General features: G+C 43.6%; 1 protein-coding gene across 10 annotated transcripts in view; it reads right to left on the bottom strand.

The window, feature by feature from the left end:
• Nucleotides 1–10,693: 10,693 nt before the first annotated feature.
• The window catches only part of GJC1 (gap junction protein gamma 1), a 45,996-nt gene continuing 38,731 nt past the window's right edge, over nucleotides 10,694–17,958 (bottom strand). For 9 of the 10 annotated variants that reach the window (XM_001489028.5, XM_023652386.2, XM_070227153.1 and 6 more), the window contains 2 exons: nucleotides 17,831–17,906; nucleotides 10,694–16,404 (listed from right to left, as the gene is read on the bottom strand). In XM_001489028.5, coding sequence (XP_001489078.1) covers nucleotides 15,194–16,384 — 1,191 coding nt within the window. In that variant the 5' untranslated portion in view covers nucleotides 16,385–16,404; nucleotides 17,831–17,906 and the 3' untranslated portion in view covers nucleotides 10,694–15,193. The remainder of the gene's footprint in view (nucleotides 16,405–17,830; nucleotides 17,907–17,958) is intronic. The other variant, XM_070227147.1, reaches the window with a different exon arrangement.

The following is a 17,958-nucleotide window of genomic DNA, read 5'->3' as shown; positions in this document are numbered from 1 at the left end:
TTTTTTTAAGGAAGATTAGCCCTGAGCTAACTGCTGCCAATCCTCCTCTTTTTGCTGAGGAAGACTGGCCCTGAGCTAGCATCTGTGCCCATCTTCCTCTACTTTATATGTGGGACACCTACCACAGCATGGCGTGCCACGCTGTGCCATGTCCACACCTGGGATCCGAATCAGTGAACCCCAGGCTGCCAAAGCGGAATGTGCACACTTAACCGCTGCGCCACGGGGCCAGCCCAGGATTGGGGAATTTTAACTCAACCTAGAGTGAGAGACCTAGCTGTGTCCTGCCCTGAAGTGGCTCTGGCTCCCGAGAACTTGCTGTTGGTAACGTTAAGATTTCCATCAATCTTTTCAGAAGGTCCAGGAGGGGAGAGAGCGGCAGCCGGGCCCTGAGGCCTGGTGCTGAGGAAGCCTCTTCCTGACGCAAGGACTTTGCTGGCAAGGGCTCTCGGTGATGGCTTGAGCTTCCACTTTTGCCCTGTAAAGGTGGAGATTCATTCTTGTTTCTTGCGAAGCCACAGATACCTTTAAGGGAGTGAGATCCACACACCACGCTCACACAGGTCTCTGAGGATGTCCAGCCAAACCCAGAACGCCTCTGCAGCCCCAGCCTTGGCCTTGGCATTCATGGGGACTTCAAGCATTTTGGTGTTGAAAGCAAAGGAGGGAAAGAACCGTCAGTCCGTGCCATGACTCAAGCTCTTGCTATCGTGTCCCTTAAGAGGTCTAAGATATTACAACCTGGAGACCAACCGTGGTGACAACTCCTGAAAGGAGCACTGGCAGCCCGTGCAATGATGCGGGAGTCCTCAAGAGGGTTCATTGTCACCTGAACCTTTGGGAAGAGGTTGATGAGGCCATGAAGCCACAGATAACGTCTTCCATGCAGAGCACCACCGAGAGCCTTCCCCTTGGGCACATACTGCATTCCAGGTCTGCCATAGGGGACAAGGTGCCACTCGGCCTCCCAGAATGCTTACAGAACACCCCTAATGCTTGACTGCCCTTTGTTCTTGCACAAAACTATTCCCATGATCCATCTGACCACAAATCCAGACCAAGCCTGACCCACGCCCGGAGTGAAGGGACGACAGCAGAGGTTAGTATGCTCACTGGCTCCATCCTGCCCCGGGGGAGCCTGGCCCACTGGGCTCAGTCCTCAAGCCCCCACCGTCTTCTGGGCAGTGCTTCAGTTGGGCTCCAAAGTGTTAACTGCTGCTCTCCTCACCCCCCACCCCGACCCCTCATGCCATAGTCCTGGCCTTCAGCCACCTGAACCCCTGCCCACTTGGCAGCCTATAGGCTTCCTGACAAGTGTCTGACCAGCTGCCAATCTCTATTCCCCCCAAGGGCCGTCTGCTTCTCCCTGGCAGCTGTAGTGCCCACTTGGGTTTAAAAATAAACTCACTGTCTGCCTTTCCTCCAGCCCGACCCCAGTAACTTCTTCCAGGTTGAGCCTGAACCCAGCTGCCTCTGAAAATAAGGTGCCACTGTCATTCCAGAGGCCACCGCAAGGAATATGTTCCAATGTTCTCACTGAGGATAGACCATATGAAGTTCGACCCAGGAAACTCTGATTTCTCATGGGGCACCTGTCACTTCTCTAATCCGAGGGCCATTCCTGAGTTGAGGGCTTAAGCACAGGGGTGGGATGATGGGAGGCCATGCAGATCTTAGGGGAAGAAAGGCTCCCAGGCTTGCCCAGAGTGATGTCATCACAAAACTGCAGTCTCCAGCCTCACCTGGGCGCTCACAGCAACAGCACGCGCTCACCTGCATTCACCCGGCGGGTGCCTCTCTCCCCATCTAATTTCACTTGCTTTGCTCTCTACAAAACTCGCCTCATCCCACCCCTACTCACCAGATACCCTCTCCCCTCCTACCTCACAGTCTGAAACCCCTCTCTTAATGTCCTGCCAGTGCCCCCCTTGCATTCTTTTTTTTTTTTAAAGATTGGCAACTGAGCTAACATCTGTTGCCTATCTTCTTTTTTCTTCTTCTCCCCAGAGCCCCCCAGTACGTGGTTGTATATTCTAGTTGTAGGTCCTTCTGGCTCTGCTATGCGGGCCGCCACCTCAGCATGCTTGATGAGTGGTGCCAGGTCCGCTCCCAGGATCCGAACCAGAGAAACCCTGGGCCACTAAAGCAGAGTGCAAGAACTTAACCACTTGGCCACGGGGCCAGACCCCCCTCTTCCTTTCTTACCAGTATTCTTGGGTCCTTCTCCAGGGTCAATCCCTCCCCCTTTGAACTCTAACCCCTCCCGCCTTCTTAGGACATCACTCTGCCATGCGCCAATCCTCTTCCCTGGTATCTTCTACTTCTCGCTCCCATAACCCAAGACCCTTACTTCCTTAAAAACAAAAACAAAACCCACCTCCGCCAAAACAATCCCCTGGCCACCAGCCCCACATCTTCACAGCCAGGCTTCTTGGTGGAATGTCTGCTCTGCTGTCACATTTCCTCATCACCTCGGAGCAAACACTGGAGGGTGCCAACTTCAAATCCATCTCCTTCTCTACCCCATCATCTGGATCCTAGCAACGGCCAGCTCCAGTCCTCTGGCTGTGCCTTCTCCAGTCCCTTTCCAGTCCCAGTCCCTCCTCAACCCCAGAGCTCTGGCTCTCCTGTCTGTCCCCTACTTGCCTCTCCAGCTCATTGTGGGCCCATCTTCCCCTCTGGGCTCCAACCTTCAGTTCCTTGAAGGTTCTTGTCCTTGGACCTTCTTCCCATTTATGACTTCACCTCTACTTTACCTGGCTAACTCCTATTCACCCTTCAGGTCTCCATTTACGTCACTTACTCCAGAAAGCCAGCCTGGGTCGGGTGTCTCCCCACATGCCCTTGAAGCACTTCTTAGTTCTATTTGCTAGATCAGAGTGCTCAGCACACTGCATCACGATAGCTGGTCTACTCTCCCACAGACAGCATCAGCTCCAGAAAGGGTGGGGCTAAGTCTACCTTTTACAGTGTCATATTCCCAGCTTGCAATCTGGTGCCTGCAATATTTGTGGTGCTTAATAAATGTTTGTTAAATGAAAAAAAAACAGTGCTGGGGCCGGCCCGGTGGTGCAGCACTTAAGTGTGCACATTCCACTTAGGCGGCCTGGGGTTCACCGGTTCGGATCCCGGGTGCGGACATGGCACCACTTGGCAAGCCACGCTGTGGCAGGTGTCCCACATATAAAGTAGAGGAAGATGGGCATGGATGTTAGCTCAGGGCCAGACTTCCTCAGCAAAAAGAGGAGGATTGGCAGCAGTTAGCTCAGGGCTAATCTTCCTCAAAACAAAACAAAACAAACAAACAAACAAAAACAGTGCCATCCAAAGATGAAAGCAGGCTGATGGTTGTGTGTTGGGCTAGGAGAAAAAAGAGAAACATGAAATTGGACCTGAAAATCCAGACTAGCCTACAACTGTTTAGCTGTAGTTTTATCTGGAATTTGAGTGATCTTTGGGGGAAGCAAGACGGTTTCATTTGAGACATACTCCATGGTATGTGCTCACGGTAGAAATTTCTTTCCCCATGTACAATAGAATTGATTTGCTGCTATAAAGAAAGAATTGGGATTATCGTCCCAGTCCCACCCCCTCCCGCTCAGCTAGCTTCCCTCTTAGCCTTTCTAGATTTATCAGTGGAAACACCCTTCTTCCCACACCAGGCGCCCCATCTGTGAAGCCCTGGAACTCACAGCCCCTAGTCAGAGAGCTTGCTGTGGCTGGGCCCTGGCACAGCATCGCAGGGGATCCTCACACTGGCCAAATGTGGCAGGGCTAGCACCACCCACTTACAGGCAAGGAAGCCCAGCCTCAGACAATGCAGCCCCTTGAACTCCCCATGTCGCTTGTAGCATGCATCTGACACTGCTTCTTTTATGTAAAGGTCCTATTTTCTGCAACTCTGTAAAGCAGCCCAGGGAGCCTTATTTACATCTTTTTGCAACTTCTGTCAAGTCTTTACATAGGACCACCTAACACATCCGTGCTGGTGAGGACGCTAACACATGCCCTCCTGTGCCGTCCGTGCGGCCTGGAGCGGAGACAGGAGAAGCGAGGTGGAACAGGCCCACTGCTCCAACGAAAGCCAAACGCTCCCTTCAAAGGACGTTCACGGGTTCTTCCTTTTCTGAGTATCTCGTAAATGTCAAAGATTTATAGTGTTTACTTCCTAAAATAGTTGCCCAGCATCTCCAGGCGCTTAAGGGGAAAGAATAGATGTGAAAAAAACATCCTAATAATCAGTGTTGTTGAAAAGGATGGAGACTAAAATCCTGTTTATTCAGACAGAATTGCAGAATCTGAAAGTGAGAGGAACCTGAGAAAGTATCTGTCCAACTTCCCACTGGATTCCTCCTGCGAATCCCCGACTTGGCCTTTGGGTAAATTCCTGCAGTGATGGGAAACACACCACCTCAAAAAGCAAGATTCATCAGACAACTTAAACAGTAACCAAGTTCTGCCTCCCTACCATTCCCCCACTATGTCCTCTTTCTGGGACAGTCTTTAAGGATGTGGAGGCTGCTGATAGCTCCCCAGCACAAGCCTTCTCCTCCTCAGGGTGAAGGTCCTTTTGGATTCCGTAAGTGCTCCTCACCGGCCATGGACCCAGGCCTTGCCCTGTCCCATCTTTCCCCTCTGGACACGCCCCAATCTACCCACGCTCCTCCTAAAGCATATTGCCCAGAAATAAAGAGACTGCTTCAGGGCATCACGACCCTTAGAGCCGGAGCAGTGGGCCATCACCTTCCTGGATAAAGAAATCTTATTTCCAAGGAAGCAGTAACTGTGCTCTGAACCACACACTGACCACATCAAGAACGTGTATTTATCGGCCTTCGTCTCACCATGATTTGGCCTAAATCCGTAAATATTAAACGAGAAAGTTATTTCAGTTAAATTTAATATAGCTTTTTTTCTAGGAAGGTGCCAAAAACTATATGTCAATCCTTGTTCAGAGAATTTATTACATGAAGACACTAGAAATTACGCATGGAGAGACAGCTGAGGACTCACTGATAAGCATCTGCATGGCCTTTCCCTTTGGTAAGCACTGCAGATTCACTTCTGTGAAGTTATCCCTCCTGTTGTCTTGAGAACAAGGAGCCGTGGCGAGGCCTTCATGTTGCTAGCAGCCGGAAACGAAACTGAAGGCGTCCACAGTCGTGCCATGAAGCAGAGTGGTCATCCAACAGCGCAGCAGGAGGTCTGCACGGGCTGGTAGGAAAAGCACTCCAAGACGTAGAAAATGAAAAAACAAGACGTAGGATGACGCCTTACACAGAGGCTGATATATACACGCACAGGGAAAGCCTGCGGCAGAACTCACAACAGACCAGCGGTTACACTGGGGAGAAAAACTGTTGGGAAAGGGATATTTATTTTTCATCCACTTAATACATTTTGGTAGTTTTAATTTTTAAGACGTGCATGTATATTACTTTTAAAATACTGGCAAGTATTATCTGAGTGTAGAAGTTGTAGACTATTATTTCCTTCACATTTTTCTGTGTTTAAAGATAAAAAAGAGGGCCAGCCCGGTGGTGCAGTGGTTAAGTGTGCACGTTCCACTTTGGCAGCCCGGAGTTTGCCGGTTCGGACCCCACATGCGGACATGGCACCGCTTGGCACCCCATGCTGTGGCAGGCGTCCCACATACAAAGTAGAGGAAGATGGACACGGATGTTAGCTCAGGGGCCAGTCTTCCTCAGCAAAAAGAGGAGGATTGGCAGCAGATGTTAGCTCAGGGCTAATCTTCCTCAAAATAAATAAATAAATAAATAAATATCCTTATTTAAAAAAAAGGATGAAAAAGTGTACGTGTGCTTTTCAAAAAAGACAATGCTAATAATGGCTTTTTAGGGACTGAGCAATTACTGATGTCTTTTGTTTTCTTTGTATTTTTTTCTGCATTTCCAAGTTTTTTATAAGGAGTGTGTAACACCTTTATAACCAGAAAAAAATGTCATTAAAACAATAAAAAAAACAGTAGGCAATGGTATTTGTATTTTAAAAAACCCACAAAATTCACTGAAACACACACTGAAAAGGGTACATTTATCGTCTCTAAATTACGCCTCATGAGTGTTAAGGAGTTAAAGCTTTAGGTCCTCGCGTTTCATTCTAAACAGTCTGCGTTACAGTGCATGAGTTACGATCTTCGTGAGGAGTTCATTTGTGTACACTAACAGATGTTCCTGTTAAATGTCTTAACTGTTCCCTTTCAAGACAATTAATTAAATTTAAGTAACTTCTCTGACTTTGGTGTCACTAATTTTGGGTTTGGGGTCGTGTAGCTGCTGTTACTAAAGCTGATGCCTGTGATTCTGTTGAATAAATGGTCTGCTACGCAAAGAGCCAGAAGGATGTGCTTGTATGTGTATAATCACTTCTGGAAAGAAATGATAAACGGCGATTACCTCTAGGAAGGGAAATAGGAAGGAATATGAGGGGTACTTCTACTTTTTCATTTCCTTTAGTATTGACCAAGACTGTTATTTTGTTTTAGTAAGTTTCTAAATTTTTGTCACAAAAAGAAAATTTAGCCTCTTATCAGAGTTTAAGTGTGCAGTTCAGTGGTGTTAACCACGTTCACCTTGCTGTGCAGTGGATCTCTAGAACTTTCTCATCGTGCAGAATGGAAACTCTAGACCCACAGACAGCTCCCCATCTCCCCAGCCCCCAGCAGTCACCATTCTACTTTCTGTTTCCATGATTCTGACTACTTTGCATATGTCACATAAGTGGAATCATAGGATATTTGTCCTTTTGTGATTGGCTTATTTCATATAGCATAATGTCCTCAAAACTCATCTTTGTGACAGGATTTTCCTCTTTCTTAAGGCCGAATACTATCCATTACACATATATGCCACATGTTCTTCATCCATGTACCTGTTGATGGAGATCTGCGCTGTCTCCACCTCTCGGCTCCTATGAATAACGTTGCCGTGAGCACGGGCGCACAGACATCTCTTCAGGATTCTTTCAGTTCTTGTGGATGTAAGACAAGTGAGACTGACAGATTAACCTTTTTTGAAAAGCAGGTTGGCCTGAGTTTGGGTTGACATGGTTATTAAATGACTACTGATAGAATTATAGAACCAAAAACTGGTTTGCATCAAAGTAGAATTGCTATAAACAGGGAAGACCAAAAAGCATTCCTCATTCGTAGCATGGTTTCCTCCTGCCTTTCTGCATGAAGTGGCTCAGACTCCGCATGGAGTTTACGCTCATAGTTTTTCTAACGGCTGACCAAAGCCTCTTCCATTCTCTGTCACCAGGCCTCAGAACACATCTGAGTCGAATCGAGGTAGGGTTGCCAGCGTTAGCAAATAAAAATACAGGATACTCAGTTAAGTTCAAATTTTGGAAAATAACATATTTTCAAAAATATTCAGTATGTTCCCTGCAATATACAAAAAATTATTCACTGTTGATGTGAAATTCAAATTTAACCAGGCATCTTGTATTTTATGTGGCAACCCTAAATCAAGGGTGATGGGGTCCTGCCCAGGACATCTATTCCAGGCAAACCTGTGTTGACCTATTCACAACCTTCTCTGGCAGTTCCTAGTTGCCCTCTGGTGTTTCACATTTCTCCTTAGCGCACAAGAAACAGCCCCTCACCTGCCCGCAGCTTGTGTCTGTGCTGAATGCTCTTGCCTTCCTTCTACTTACTTTCCAGGATCACAGCCCACTACTCAGAAAACCTGGCTTGAGTGGCTGCTCCCCGCCTAAGGGCAACGACATAAAAGGAAAGGCAGTTCCCACCCCACACTGTCTGCTCTAGGTCAAGCAGCCCCCAAAAGCAGACCACTGGAATTAAACAGCATAGTCAAACTGGTCTATAATCATGACCGGTTCAACCGTGGCAAGCAGTCCGGGATTACTTCCTCAGCTGAATGTGAAGTAAACAATCCTTTGGCAATTTGCACTTACCCTGTTTCCAGGGCTTTTGCATTTAAAAACATCTTAAGGAGCCCAAATCCTCGCGCAGACCACTCTGCAGTCAGAGGCTGAGGCCTGTCGTTGCTCTCAACAGCACCTGGGTACAGCAGAATCTAACATCAGTCTCTGCCTGCTGGGCAGAAGCCACAGCTGCAACATGCTTTCAGAAAAATGGGCCAGGCCAAAGGAGCTCCCTGTCAGTCTTTTTCAACGTTTCCAGTGCAAAGATAAAATTTCACTTTCACAGAACTACACAAACTAAAAATAAAATTGAAAAAAGCTATCTAGTTCTGTATCATTTTTCCCCATGGTCAGGTCCCATTCAGGTCACTGGCTATGCACTGAAATTGGTTATGAACAGTTGCTTGGTTCTGCCTTGCCTGGAGTTTAAGGCTGTCAGCCAGCCCATGCCCTCTGTGATGGCCCCGGAGAACCGAGCAGACAAGGATACTTGTGGGAGGTTTGACGGAGGGTAAAGAGGGAATCTGGTCAGCTTTTCCTCCAGGCACTAGCAGTGGGCTTCCTTAGGTTTTCTTTCACAATCCCTGAATCTAGTTTAAAGTGGGCATACATGTCAAGGACGGGGCAAGGAAGTGCTGTGCCATTTCCTCAGGATTGACAGGGCACGGAGAGAAAACCAACTGACAGCAAATGCTTGTCACATTATCATCATCTCTTTTCCCTTGTTTTGCAATCCTGAGTTACTTCCTATTTCTAATTTCCTCAAAGATGTCATTAAATGTATGGGTGGGGAAATTCCTAAGTGATGACACAACTCATTTACAAATAAGGTGGGATGGTTCCTTTCACATGAGTCACTCATAGTCATAAACCAGAAGTCATGAGTCCATATTGGAGGACGTTTTGAAAACATGCTTAAACATCTCGTTAGGCACTCTTCCTAGCACCCCCTACCCTATCCCCCAAATCATTTATGGATTATTTGGCCGATCCCAGTCTGAACCCTCTGCAGTCCTCCACTCCAGGCAGCCATGAATCATTTTGAGCTGGCAGATGAGATGACACTCATGTACTATGTAATGTCTAAATTTTGAAACAGGATATCATTCAAAACAATGCCTCTCCCCCTTTTATTCCGGCTCACACTTCAACTTACTTCTTTCTCCTAAGATAAATGGTTCTCAAACCCTAATGTACATAAGAATTACCGAGAAAGAATTTTTGGGTGATGCAGCTGTTCTGTATCTTCTGGTGGTGGTTACTCCACTGCATGCATTTTAACTATACACTAAAAAGTGTGAATTTTACCGCATGTAAACTATACCTTAAAACATTTTAAAAACTCACCTAGAGGACTTATTAGCTCTGATTATGTAGGCCTGAGATGGGTCCAAGGAACCTACATTTTAATAGGCAATCCCTGTTACTTCTTACACATGTGGTCCGATGGTCACATTTGGACAAATGCTGTAGACTCAGCAAGATCCACCCCTCTCCCCATGAGGGTGCCCCACTAACAGCAGCTTCTGCACTCTCCTCTAGGAAAAGAGCAAAGGGCGCTGACTGAGCCACTGCACAGGCAACGTGTACACCTGGATTCTCAGCTCTGCCTCAGCCTCCATATTCTTCACGCCCCTATGTAACATGCTTCCAGTCTGATAACTAAACGAGGCAAACCCTAAAAGTCATGTATATTAATATAAGCCTTTAAAGCCTTAGACATAGGGCCAGCCTGTTGGCGCAGCGGTTAAGTTCTCATGTTCTGCTTCTCAGTGGCCCAGGGTTCGCTGGTTCGGATCCCGGGTGCAGACATGGCACTGCTTGGCACACCATGCTGTGGTAGGCGTCCCACATATAAAGGAGAGGAAGATGTTAGCTCAGGGCCAGGCTTCCTCAGCAAAAAAGAGGAGGACTGGCAGTACTTAGCTCAGGGCTAGTCTTCCTCAAAAAAAAAAAAATAAATAAAATAAAACCTTAGAAATAGTTTAAAACTCTACCATAGAAAAGAAAACAGATTTTAACTGTGATGCCAACACCTTTTCCAGGTATTAGTCTCTGTTCTGATGGCAAATCTGCTGAAGAATCCATTTTCAAAACTAAGAGACTTAACTGCTCCAACAGCTTTCAAACAGTTCACAAGTTTATTACCAAATATGGCTGGCTGACCAGTTTTACAATCTGCTGCTGAGGGTGGGCTCTGTGCGTGACCCACCAGTCAGCTATTCTGCGTCTGGGAAAAGAGAGGGCATTGTCGCATTAAATGCTACCTTCTCTTCAGCCCTCTCCTGTGCACACCCTTCTCTTCTCAGAAGGTAGATCAGCCATACCAGGACTGGTCTACATCTGTGGGGAGCACCCCTCTCAGAAGGCACTCTTGGAGAAAAGGCCTTAAGAACCAAACGGAGCCAGAGACAGGGTGGGTTCCCAGTTTCTGTGCAGAGACTTCAGCCTCCCTCTCCTCCCACACAAGGCCACCTTCCCAGATTATGACGCCAGAAATATGCTGATCCGTTTAGCCCAAGCAATTCCAGAGGAGTTCCACACTAGTTAAGAAAAAGGACATCTTTTGAGCCCAAATATCTACTTGGAAATTTTCCTGCTCACGCATTCCCACTGAGATCAACTTACAGGTGAATGTACGAGAAGAAACTTTCGTATCAGGTTTTCTGTGTAAACCATTAAGTTCTTGGGTACTATTTTATACAAAGAATGGGGCAAAATCCTCAATATGATATTTCCTGGCAGCTGAGTTTTCAAGTCTGGGAAAAGATGCACAGACCACAAATAATCTTCTAAAACTGTATTTGGAACTGACAAAATCTTCCTAGAGACAAGGCCCTGAGCACAGAGTCTGTCCCAACCATAAAGTTTCACATCGACTGTATAGCACAAAATTAGCAACGAGTGATCTTTGGCACTAGAATGGGTAATTCCTTCGCTGTTCATACAATATCCAAACCACACCACATGACATTAGATTTCTGGTTTAACAGCTGAATTTTACATTTAAATTATCTTAAAAAGTTGGAAGTCCTAGCTAAGTTTTTCAGTATCAATATGCTAACCGTATCTAACACTTAGTGCCCGAGGTAGAGACTTCTGTAAGAGACTTATTAAAGAAAACACAATTGAGAGTACAATAAAGAAAAGCATTTCCAATCTTGGAAGTATATAGAAAAATGTCTTTGCTGGTTCAACAAGCCAACTCTGAAATGCAGATTCTCAGTTTTTTATTTACGTAGAAATTTTGCATGGGAGTAGGACTCTTGTTTGGATGCCTGGATTCTGGGATACTATGGATTGCTTCTGTAAAAAGCATGATTATTAACGTGGAATGTGCAAGAACCAAACTAAGTTAACATCATTATTAAAAACAACAAAACAACATAACTGCATTAGGAACAACAAATAAAATCTTTTAAACTCTCCATGATGTTTTGTGTGGCCAGCATGAGTGACAAGTATGCAGTTGAATTTTATGATTCTAACCTTTGATGGTGACTGAATTATTACTCATTTATGATATATAGGTGAGTTGAAATTTAATTTCCAAACTCTGCACTGTATAGGCGCAGGGGTTTTATTATTTTCAGGTAATAAGACTCTTCATGAGATTACATGATTTTATAAAGATAAATTTAATCTAATACCTGGAACCTTCCAATCAAAATGACCAGCAAGTGTGTATTTTTGACTTCAGGTGCTTTTCTTCAGTCAGGAAAGACTTTTCCTTTATAAAAAGGCATTTCTTGAAGTAGGTTCAAGTATAACATACCTGCCTTTTTCCAAAAGCTGGCTGGCCAAAAATTTATCATAAACTATAGTTGGTATTTTTAGAAGTGTACTGTCGTTTAAATGAGACAGAAAGCATAAAGCATCAACATTTATAAGCTTAATGGGTAAAAGCATAGGTATGACTAATAGGAATAATATTTAAGTCCATTCTTGGTATAAACTGCTTAGAGCAAGTTTTAAACCATCACTGATTCTTGTGATAAACAGCACTGAAGGACATCTTACTACCATCACCTTCTTCTTTCAACTACTTTTTTTGGAGCTTTAAGCTCAGACAAATGACCAATAATAGTTGGTCTTTTAATATCTTTTACCAGAGACTCTCTTTACTTCGTAACCCTTCTGAGAGCAAAGTGGCTGCTGAAACTTGGAAAAGTCAAGTCAACTGCCTAATTTCATACCAAGAAGGAATGACAGATTAAGTTACCTAACGATGATTTTTTTCTCTTGAAAGATACAGGTGTTCTTTTTAAAAGACAGAGATGTGGGAGTCCTAACCTGTGAGAATCATTTTAGATGGCAAAGTTCATTTTTATCGAAAGTAACTCTATAGACATTAGTTAAGGAAAATCCCCAGAAAAAATGACTTCAAATGAAGTAACACACTTGTGGTTTTAAATGAACAAATATAGAAACAGGCAAAACTAAGTCATAAAGCAAAGACAAAGCCACAAAACAAACGTTAATATTTCTTTAGGGGAAAATTTTATCTAATTCTGCCCTCAAACTTGCCCTAAGAAAAAAGCCTATTTTATACATCTCTTCTGAATAACAGATTTTAACATAGATGAACAAAGGACACACCACATCTGAATAAGCCCAACATGTTAAGGAATATAAACATGTTGTTGGTTATATCCTGATTCTAGTATGTGAAGGACCTAGCTCCTAGTTAAAGAAGCAAATGTCAGATGGCAGAGCATGTCTTATAAGGCAATTCAAAGGAATATGATTTTGACAAGAAAAAGAACTGTTGTCAGGCTTTTTATACAAATACTTTTAAGTTCCAGAACAATATTATTATAGATTCAATGTAGACGCAATTAAGGGTTAAGCTAGACACTGATATGGCCATTTCTTTAACGTAGGTCCATAACATGTCTTTAGGAAAATGGCTTTGGCAAACTCATATGTTCAAAGGCTGAAAGAAATGTACTAAGAAAGCAGTGAGAGTTGGGAACTCCATGTCATAACTAAAACTTTAGTGAGAGAAAAATAGATTTTAAGTGTGTGCACATGTGAAGTGACTTAGAATATCTTTCTATATATTAAGTTGAAGAATTATCCCGACACAAAAGACAACAATCTCATCAGAACAAGCCAAGATGAAACACCAGGGGCACTGTTTGTAGAAACTGAGTGGATGCTTCTGGCGCCGAATGTCTGCTTGGCATTTCTGCTTGATTCCTTGCCTCTTCATCACTCTCAAATCCCCAACCTTTCCGCTGGCAAAGCCACTCTGTTCTCCTCCAGGCTCTGAATGGACGGATGTGAGTGTATGCATATTTTCTGTCCTTCAATTAAGAAATCTACTTGAAGTTCTAGTGACATAAGAATTAATCGGCAGTTCTTTATCTTAGCTAGGCTTAGGTATTTAAAATTTTGCCTGCTTTCTTACAATAATTATTGAATTTCCTTATTAAACATTTGGTTTGAAGGAAATGCATGTCAGTTATCCAGGATACATACATGTATCTCATTTTCTGAAATTTCCACTTCAGTCTCACCTGAGTTTACTTTTTGCTTAAAATGTTTAGAGATCCTGAGGAGCTTCTCTAGGCTAAAATATATATATATATAAAGAAAAGAAAGGTAAATGCATGGCCAGAAGATAAGCTTAAATCTCCTACTTTCTTTTTTTTGGGGGGAGAGGGGGAAGTGTGATGGAGAACAAAGAAAAAAAAACAAATGAAAAAGAAGTACACAAAGGATGCTGTTCTAGGATTCTCCTAAATAATGGAGAATAGGCATTTTAAAATCAAGATATAAAAAATAATACTTTTGGAGTTTCAAAGTCAGAGGTGGCCTGCAATAGCTTTCTGTCAGAAAACGAGGCACTGCTCCCTGGTGAAGCAAAGGCCCCTTCTTTTAAATCTCTACCCAGCTCTTACTCAGAAGATCATAAACAGCAAGATAAACCATGTGAACATGACGGGAGAGCAAAGCTCTCCAACATAATATAAGGTTGAAAATGGTCATAAAATACTGCAAATTACAAGTGTTACGTGAACATTAATGCATGTCATTGACAAATATATATGCCCATAGGAAATAAATACTGAAATTCTCTTTAGGTCTATAAATACTGAAATCCTCTTTAGGTCTATTTACAGATGTCCCAGGTCTGACTGGTCTTCCAGGCAGAAACCTACATTGGCAGAAGACTATGTAAATTATAAAAGTTCCATGGTAAACTATAAAAAATAAGGAATTTGGATTTAGGCCTTCTGCCATATGCAGTAGAAGTAGCTTAGCCTACAAGGGAACTTTTCTATTTCTAATGTTAACATACAAAGAAAATATCCATCACTGGCTTCTTAAGAAACCAGAGAGAGGCAGGTTTCTGGACAGAGATTTAAGGCAAAGCAAACAGGTCCACAACTAAACATCCTATTAGGGCTCATTTTCCAGGTGTGGCTTTGCTTTGTGATAGAGGAATCTTAGTAACAACTCTAGCCAGGGTCTCCATGCCGCTAGTGGACTGAGGACACCTTTGTGTATCAGCCATTATATACACACCATCGACGCATACATTGGAATGCTTGACATTTAAGGAGTCCCGCAGTGAATCATTTATCTCCTCTAAAAATACAAACAGGTTTTCAAAGACTGCATACAATTCTGGGCACATGAATGAGATTCACAGATTTCTCAAGGATAAGAGAGAACATCTCTACTCCTTCTACTGTGGACTTTCTTTCCAAGACTGAAAACTGACTCCTCCTCCTCCAGCTCCTGACATACCTGAAATCTCCCCTGCAACATGAGAGGCACTTCTATTGGGTGTAGTATCTATTAAAACTTTAAACCCAGGGTAGAATTTGCTGAACAAAGTAATAACACTAGCCTAACAGGCATTACCTTAAGGATAAGGATTTTTTTCCTTTAATATAAAAGTATAACTACAGTGGTCCAATGTACAAATACAAAAAAAAGTTCTCATACTAAAAAAAAAGTACCATAATACTGTACATACAAAAACTGTTCAACAAGAATGATTTAAATATATTTCTTCTTTTCCAGATCTGGAAGACACAAATGTAAAGTTCTGCAACTGTAGTATTGCCGGAACATGTGCCCAGGAACACTGTGTTTCCCATTCTCTTCCCTTGTCCCAGCCCCGCCTTCAGAGTCCCCTGAGCTTGGATTGTGAGCCAACAGCATCCCTGAAGATAACCAGAGCCAAATGTTTACTCAATGGAAGTCATTATTCAGTGAGTCGCTGCTTACCATAAACTATGAAAAGCACAAGTTTTAAGTCCAGCCAAGATTAAATCCAGACGGAGGTCTTCCCATCCCCTGATTTGCTACTAGCACTGCTTTTGTTGGACCCAGCTTTGGACCCCACTTTGGCTTTTTTCCCCCGGGGACCATGGGGGTTGTTTTGGTGACTATAGGCCTGGATTGCTAAATCCAAGCGTTCCTGAGCCATCCTGATCTCCCGTTGCAGAGTCTCCAGGTCAGCTGGGAGGTTCTCCTCATGGCTGCGGTACTGTTGTTCCTGGGCAATGTTGGCTTTGTTTTGCTTGTAGGCAATCTTAGCATTGGACAGTTCGGTGTACTGGATTTGATCTGGTTTGATGGCAATGTTATAGCCAGGGGGAGCAGATGGTGTATTCCAAGTGAAAGGATAATTATAAGCACCCGGATCTTCTAGTTCCCTCCTTTTACTGTTTAGCGAGTCCCGAATTGTCCCAAACCCTAAATGAAGCATCTCCCAAATGTTAAGCAACAGGCAAAGGCCTGTAACACCATACATTATCAGAAGGAAGATGGTCTTTTCAGTGGGTCTAGAAATAAAGCAGTCTATCTTGTGAGGGCATGGAATTCTGCTGCAAACATAAAATGGATGGACTTGGAAGCCATACAGAAAATACTGCCCTATCAGAAAACCCACCTCAAACACAGTCCTTGCCAGCAACTGCAGGACATAGATTTTCATGAGCCCATCCTCTCGAATCCGCCGTCGACCATCATGCTTGGGTTTAGGTTGGTTCTGCTCTTTATTTTCTTTTTCGCTTTCTAATTCCATTTCTGGATACATCATGGGATCCTCTTCATGGTCTTCTTCTGTTTCTTCCAGAGCCCTGTGCTGTTTCCAACGCATTGCATAGAGTTTGCTCCGAGCCGCCTTCTTGTCTGCTTCACCATGCTCCATTTTGGCAATCTTATGAATGGCATAGCCCAGGTACATCACTGAGGGGGTTGCCACCAGTATGATCTGGAACACCCAGAAGCGCACATGGGAGAGGGGTGCAAAGGCATCATAGCAGACATTCTCACAACCTGGCTGCTCTGTGTTGCACACAAATTTGCTTTGCTCGTCGTAATAGATGGACTCTCCTCCTACGGCTGTAAGGACAATCCGGAAGACAATCAATACTGTGAACCAGATCTTCCCCACAAATGTGGAATGGTTGTGGATCTCCTCTAGCAGGCGAGTCAGGAAGCTCCAACTCATGGTGATTGAATTGGTTTGCCCTGATAAAGACAGAAAAATACCAAAGGAAAATCAACAAATATTAAAATCTTAATTTTTTTTTTTAAGATTTTATTTTTGCTTTTCCTCCCCAAAGCTCCCCAGTACATAGTTGTATATTTTTAGTTGTGGGTCCTTCTAGTTGTGGCATGTGGGATGCCGCCTCAGCACGGCCTGATGAGCAGTGCCATGTCCACACCTAGGATCCAAATTGGTGAAACCCTGGGGCTGCTGAAGCAGAGCACGCGAACTTAACCACTGAGCCACAGGGCTGGCCCCACACTTTAATTTTTTATTGATAATATCACTAGGAACTACTTCTCTGCATACTTGAAATCTAACTTCAAGGCTCACACTAGAATGATTATTAGAATAAATAGCATCTCACTCTCTACTACCCTTAGGTAGGACAATTCACCTCAGTCTATGAGCACTTGTTTGGGTCTACCAGGGTCCTAGGAAGTCCAGTTTGTCTTCAAGTCTCCCTAGTTTAAAAGGTAAATTTTATATACACTTTTTATACTATGTATAAACTTTATATATACTACTATTTCATCTCTTCCCTAGTTTAAAAGGTAAAATTGTAGCTATCCCTTGAGATGTATTTCTCAGACAAAATACTGGATTCTTTACATATACTGTTATTTCATAAGACCTTCAGAACTTTGTGAGATGTAGATAAGACAATAGCACAGAGGTGTAGCTACTCAGTCAGGTCACAGTAAGACTACCACTGAGAACATAATGGGGACGCTTGGGCTAGACTGCACTGTGAAGAGGTACCTTATTAGGAAACTTAAATTTTGGACCTGGTGACAAAGTATGAAAAAGAATTGAGACAGTATAGCTGCAAACAACCGAGAGCGATCAAGAACTAAAACAAAAGACAGAAAAGAACTAGGAAGCCACTCCCTAGCTAGGCTGCACAGCATAGCAGATTCTAGGATTCTGTATAATATTTCTGTATTTTGCTTACGGTAGATGTTAAAAAATGTTTGCAATTGAATTATGAGCATATTAAATCCAACCAACAGGCAAATCCATTTAAAACAGCATTTTGAAGGATAGTTTTATTTTGAGATTCTTAGATCTATGCCCAGAATTCTGATAAAGATCAGCTAAGTGAGACAATGTATGTAAAACCTCTAATACATCCCTGACACAAAGTATACCTAGCTTTCCTCCTTCTCTCTCCCAGTTTACTTATATAGATTATAGGTGGTTATCAGTATTACTGAAGAAGTTTTTTGCTTTGTTTTGTTTTTTTGCTGAGGAAGATTCTCCCTGAGCTAATATCCGTGCCAATCTTCCTCTATTTTATTTTTAGTATGTGGGCCACCAGCACGGCATGGCCGCTAACAGAGGCACCCAGGAACGGAACCCCAGCCACCGAAGCTGAGCCACCAAAGAAGTCTAAATACACTTTACCTGTTATCCAGAACTTCTGTTATCCAAAATTTTCTTAGAGAAATGATGTTTTGCTTACAACTTTTCCAGAGTCCCTCTGGAAGGGAAAAAGAACAGAGAAAGTCATAAGCTTCCTCCCACAGAAAACA

Source organism: Equus caballus, chromosome 11 (assembly GCF_041296265.1).
Source record: "Equus caballus isolate H_3958 breed thoroughbred chromosome 11, TB-T2T, whole genome shotgun sequence".
Taxonomy (NCBI): Eukaryota; Metazoa; Chordata; class Mammalia; order Perissodactyla; family Equidae; genus Equus; species Equus caballus.
The sequence above is the reverse complement of the archived record's forward strand: the minus strand, read 5'-3'. Positions and strand labels throughout refer to the sequence as shown.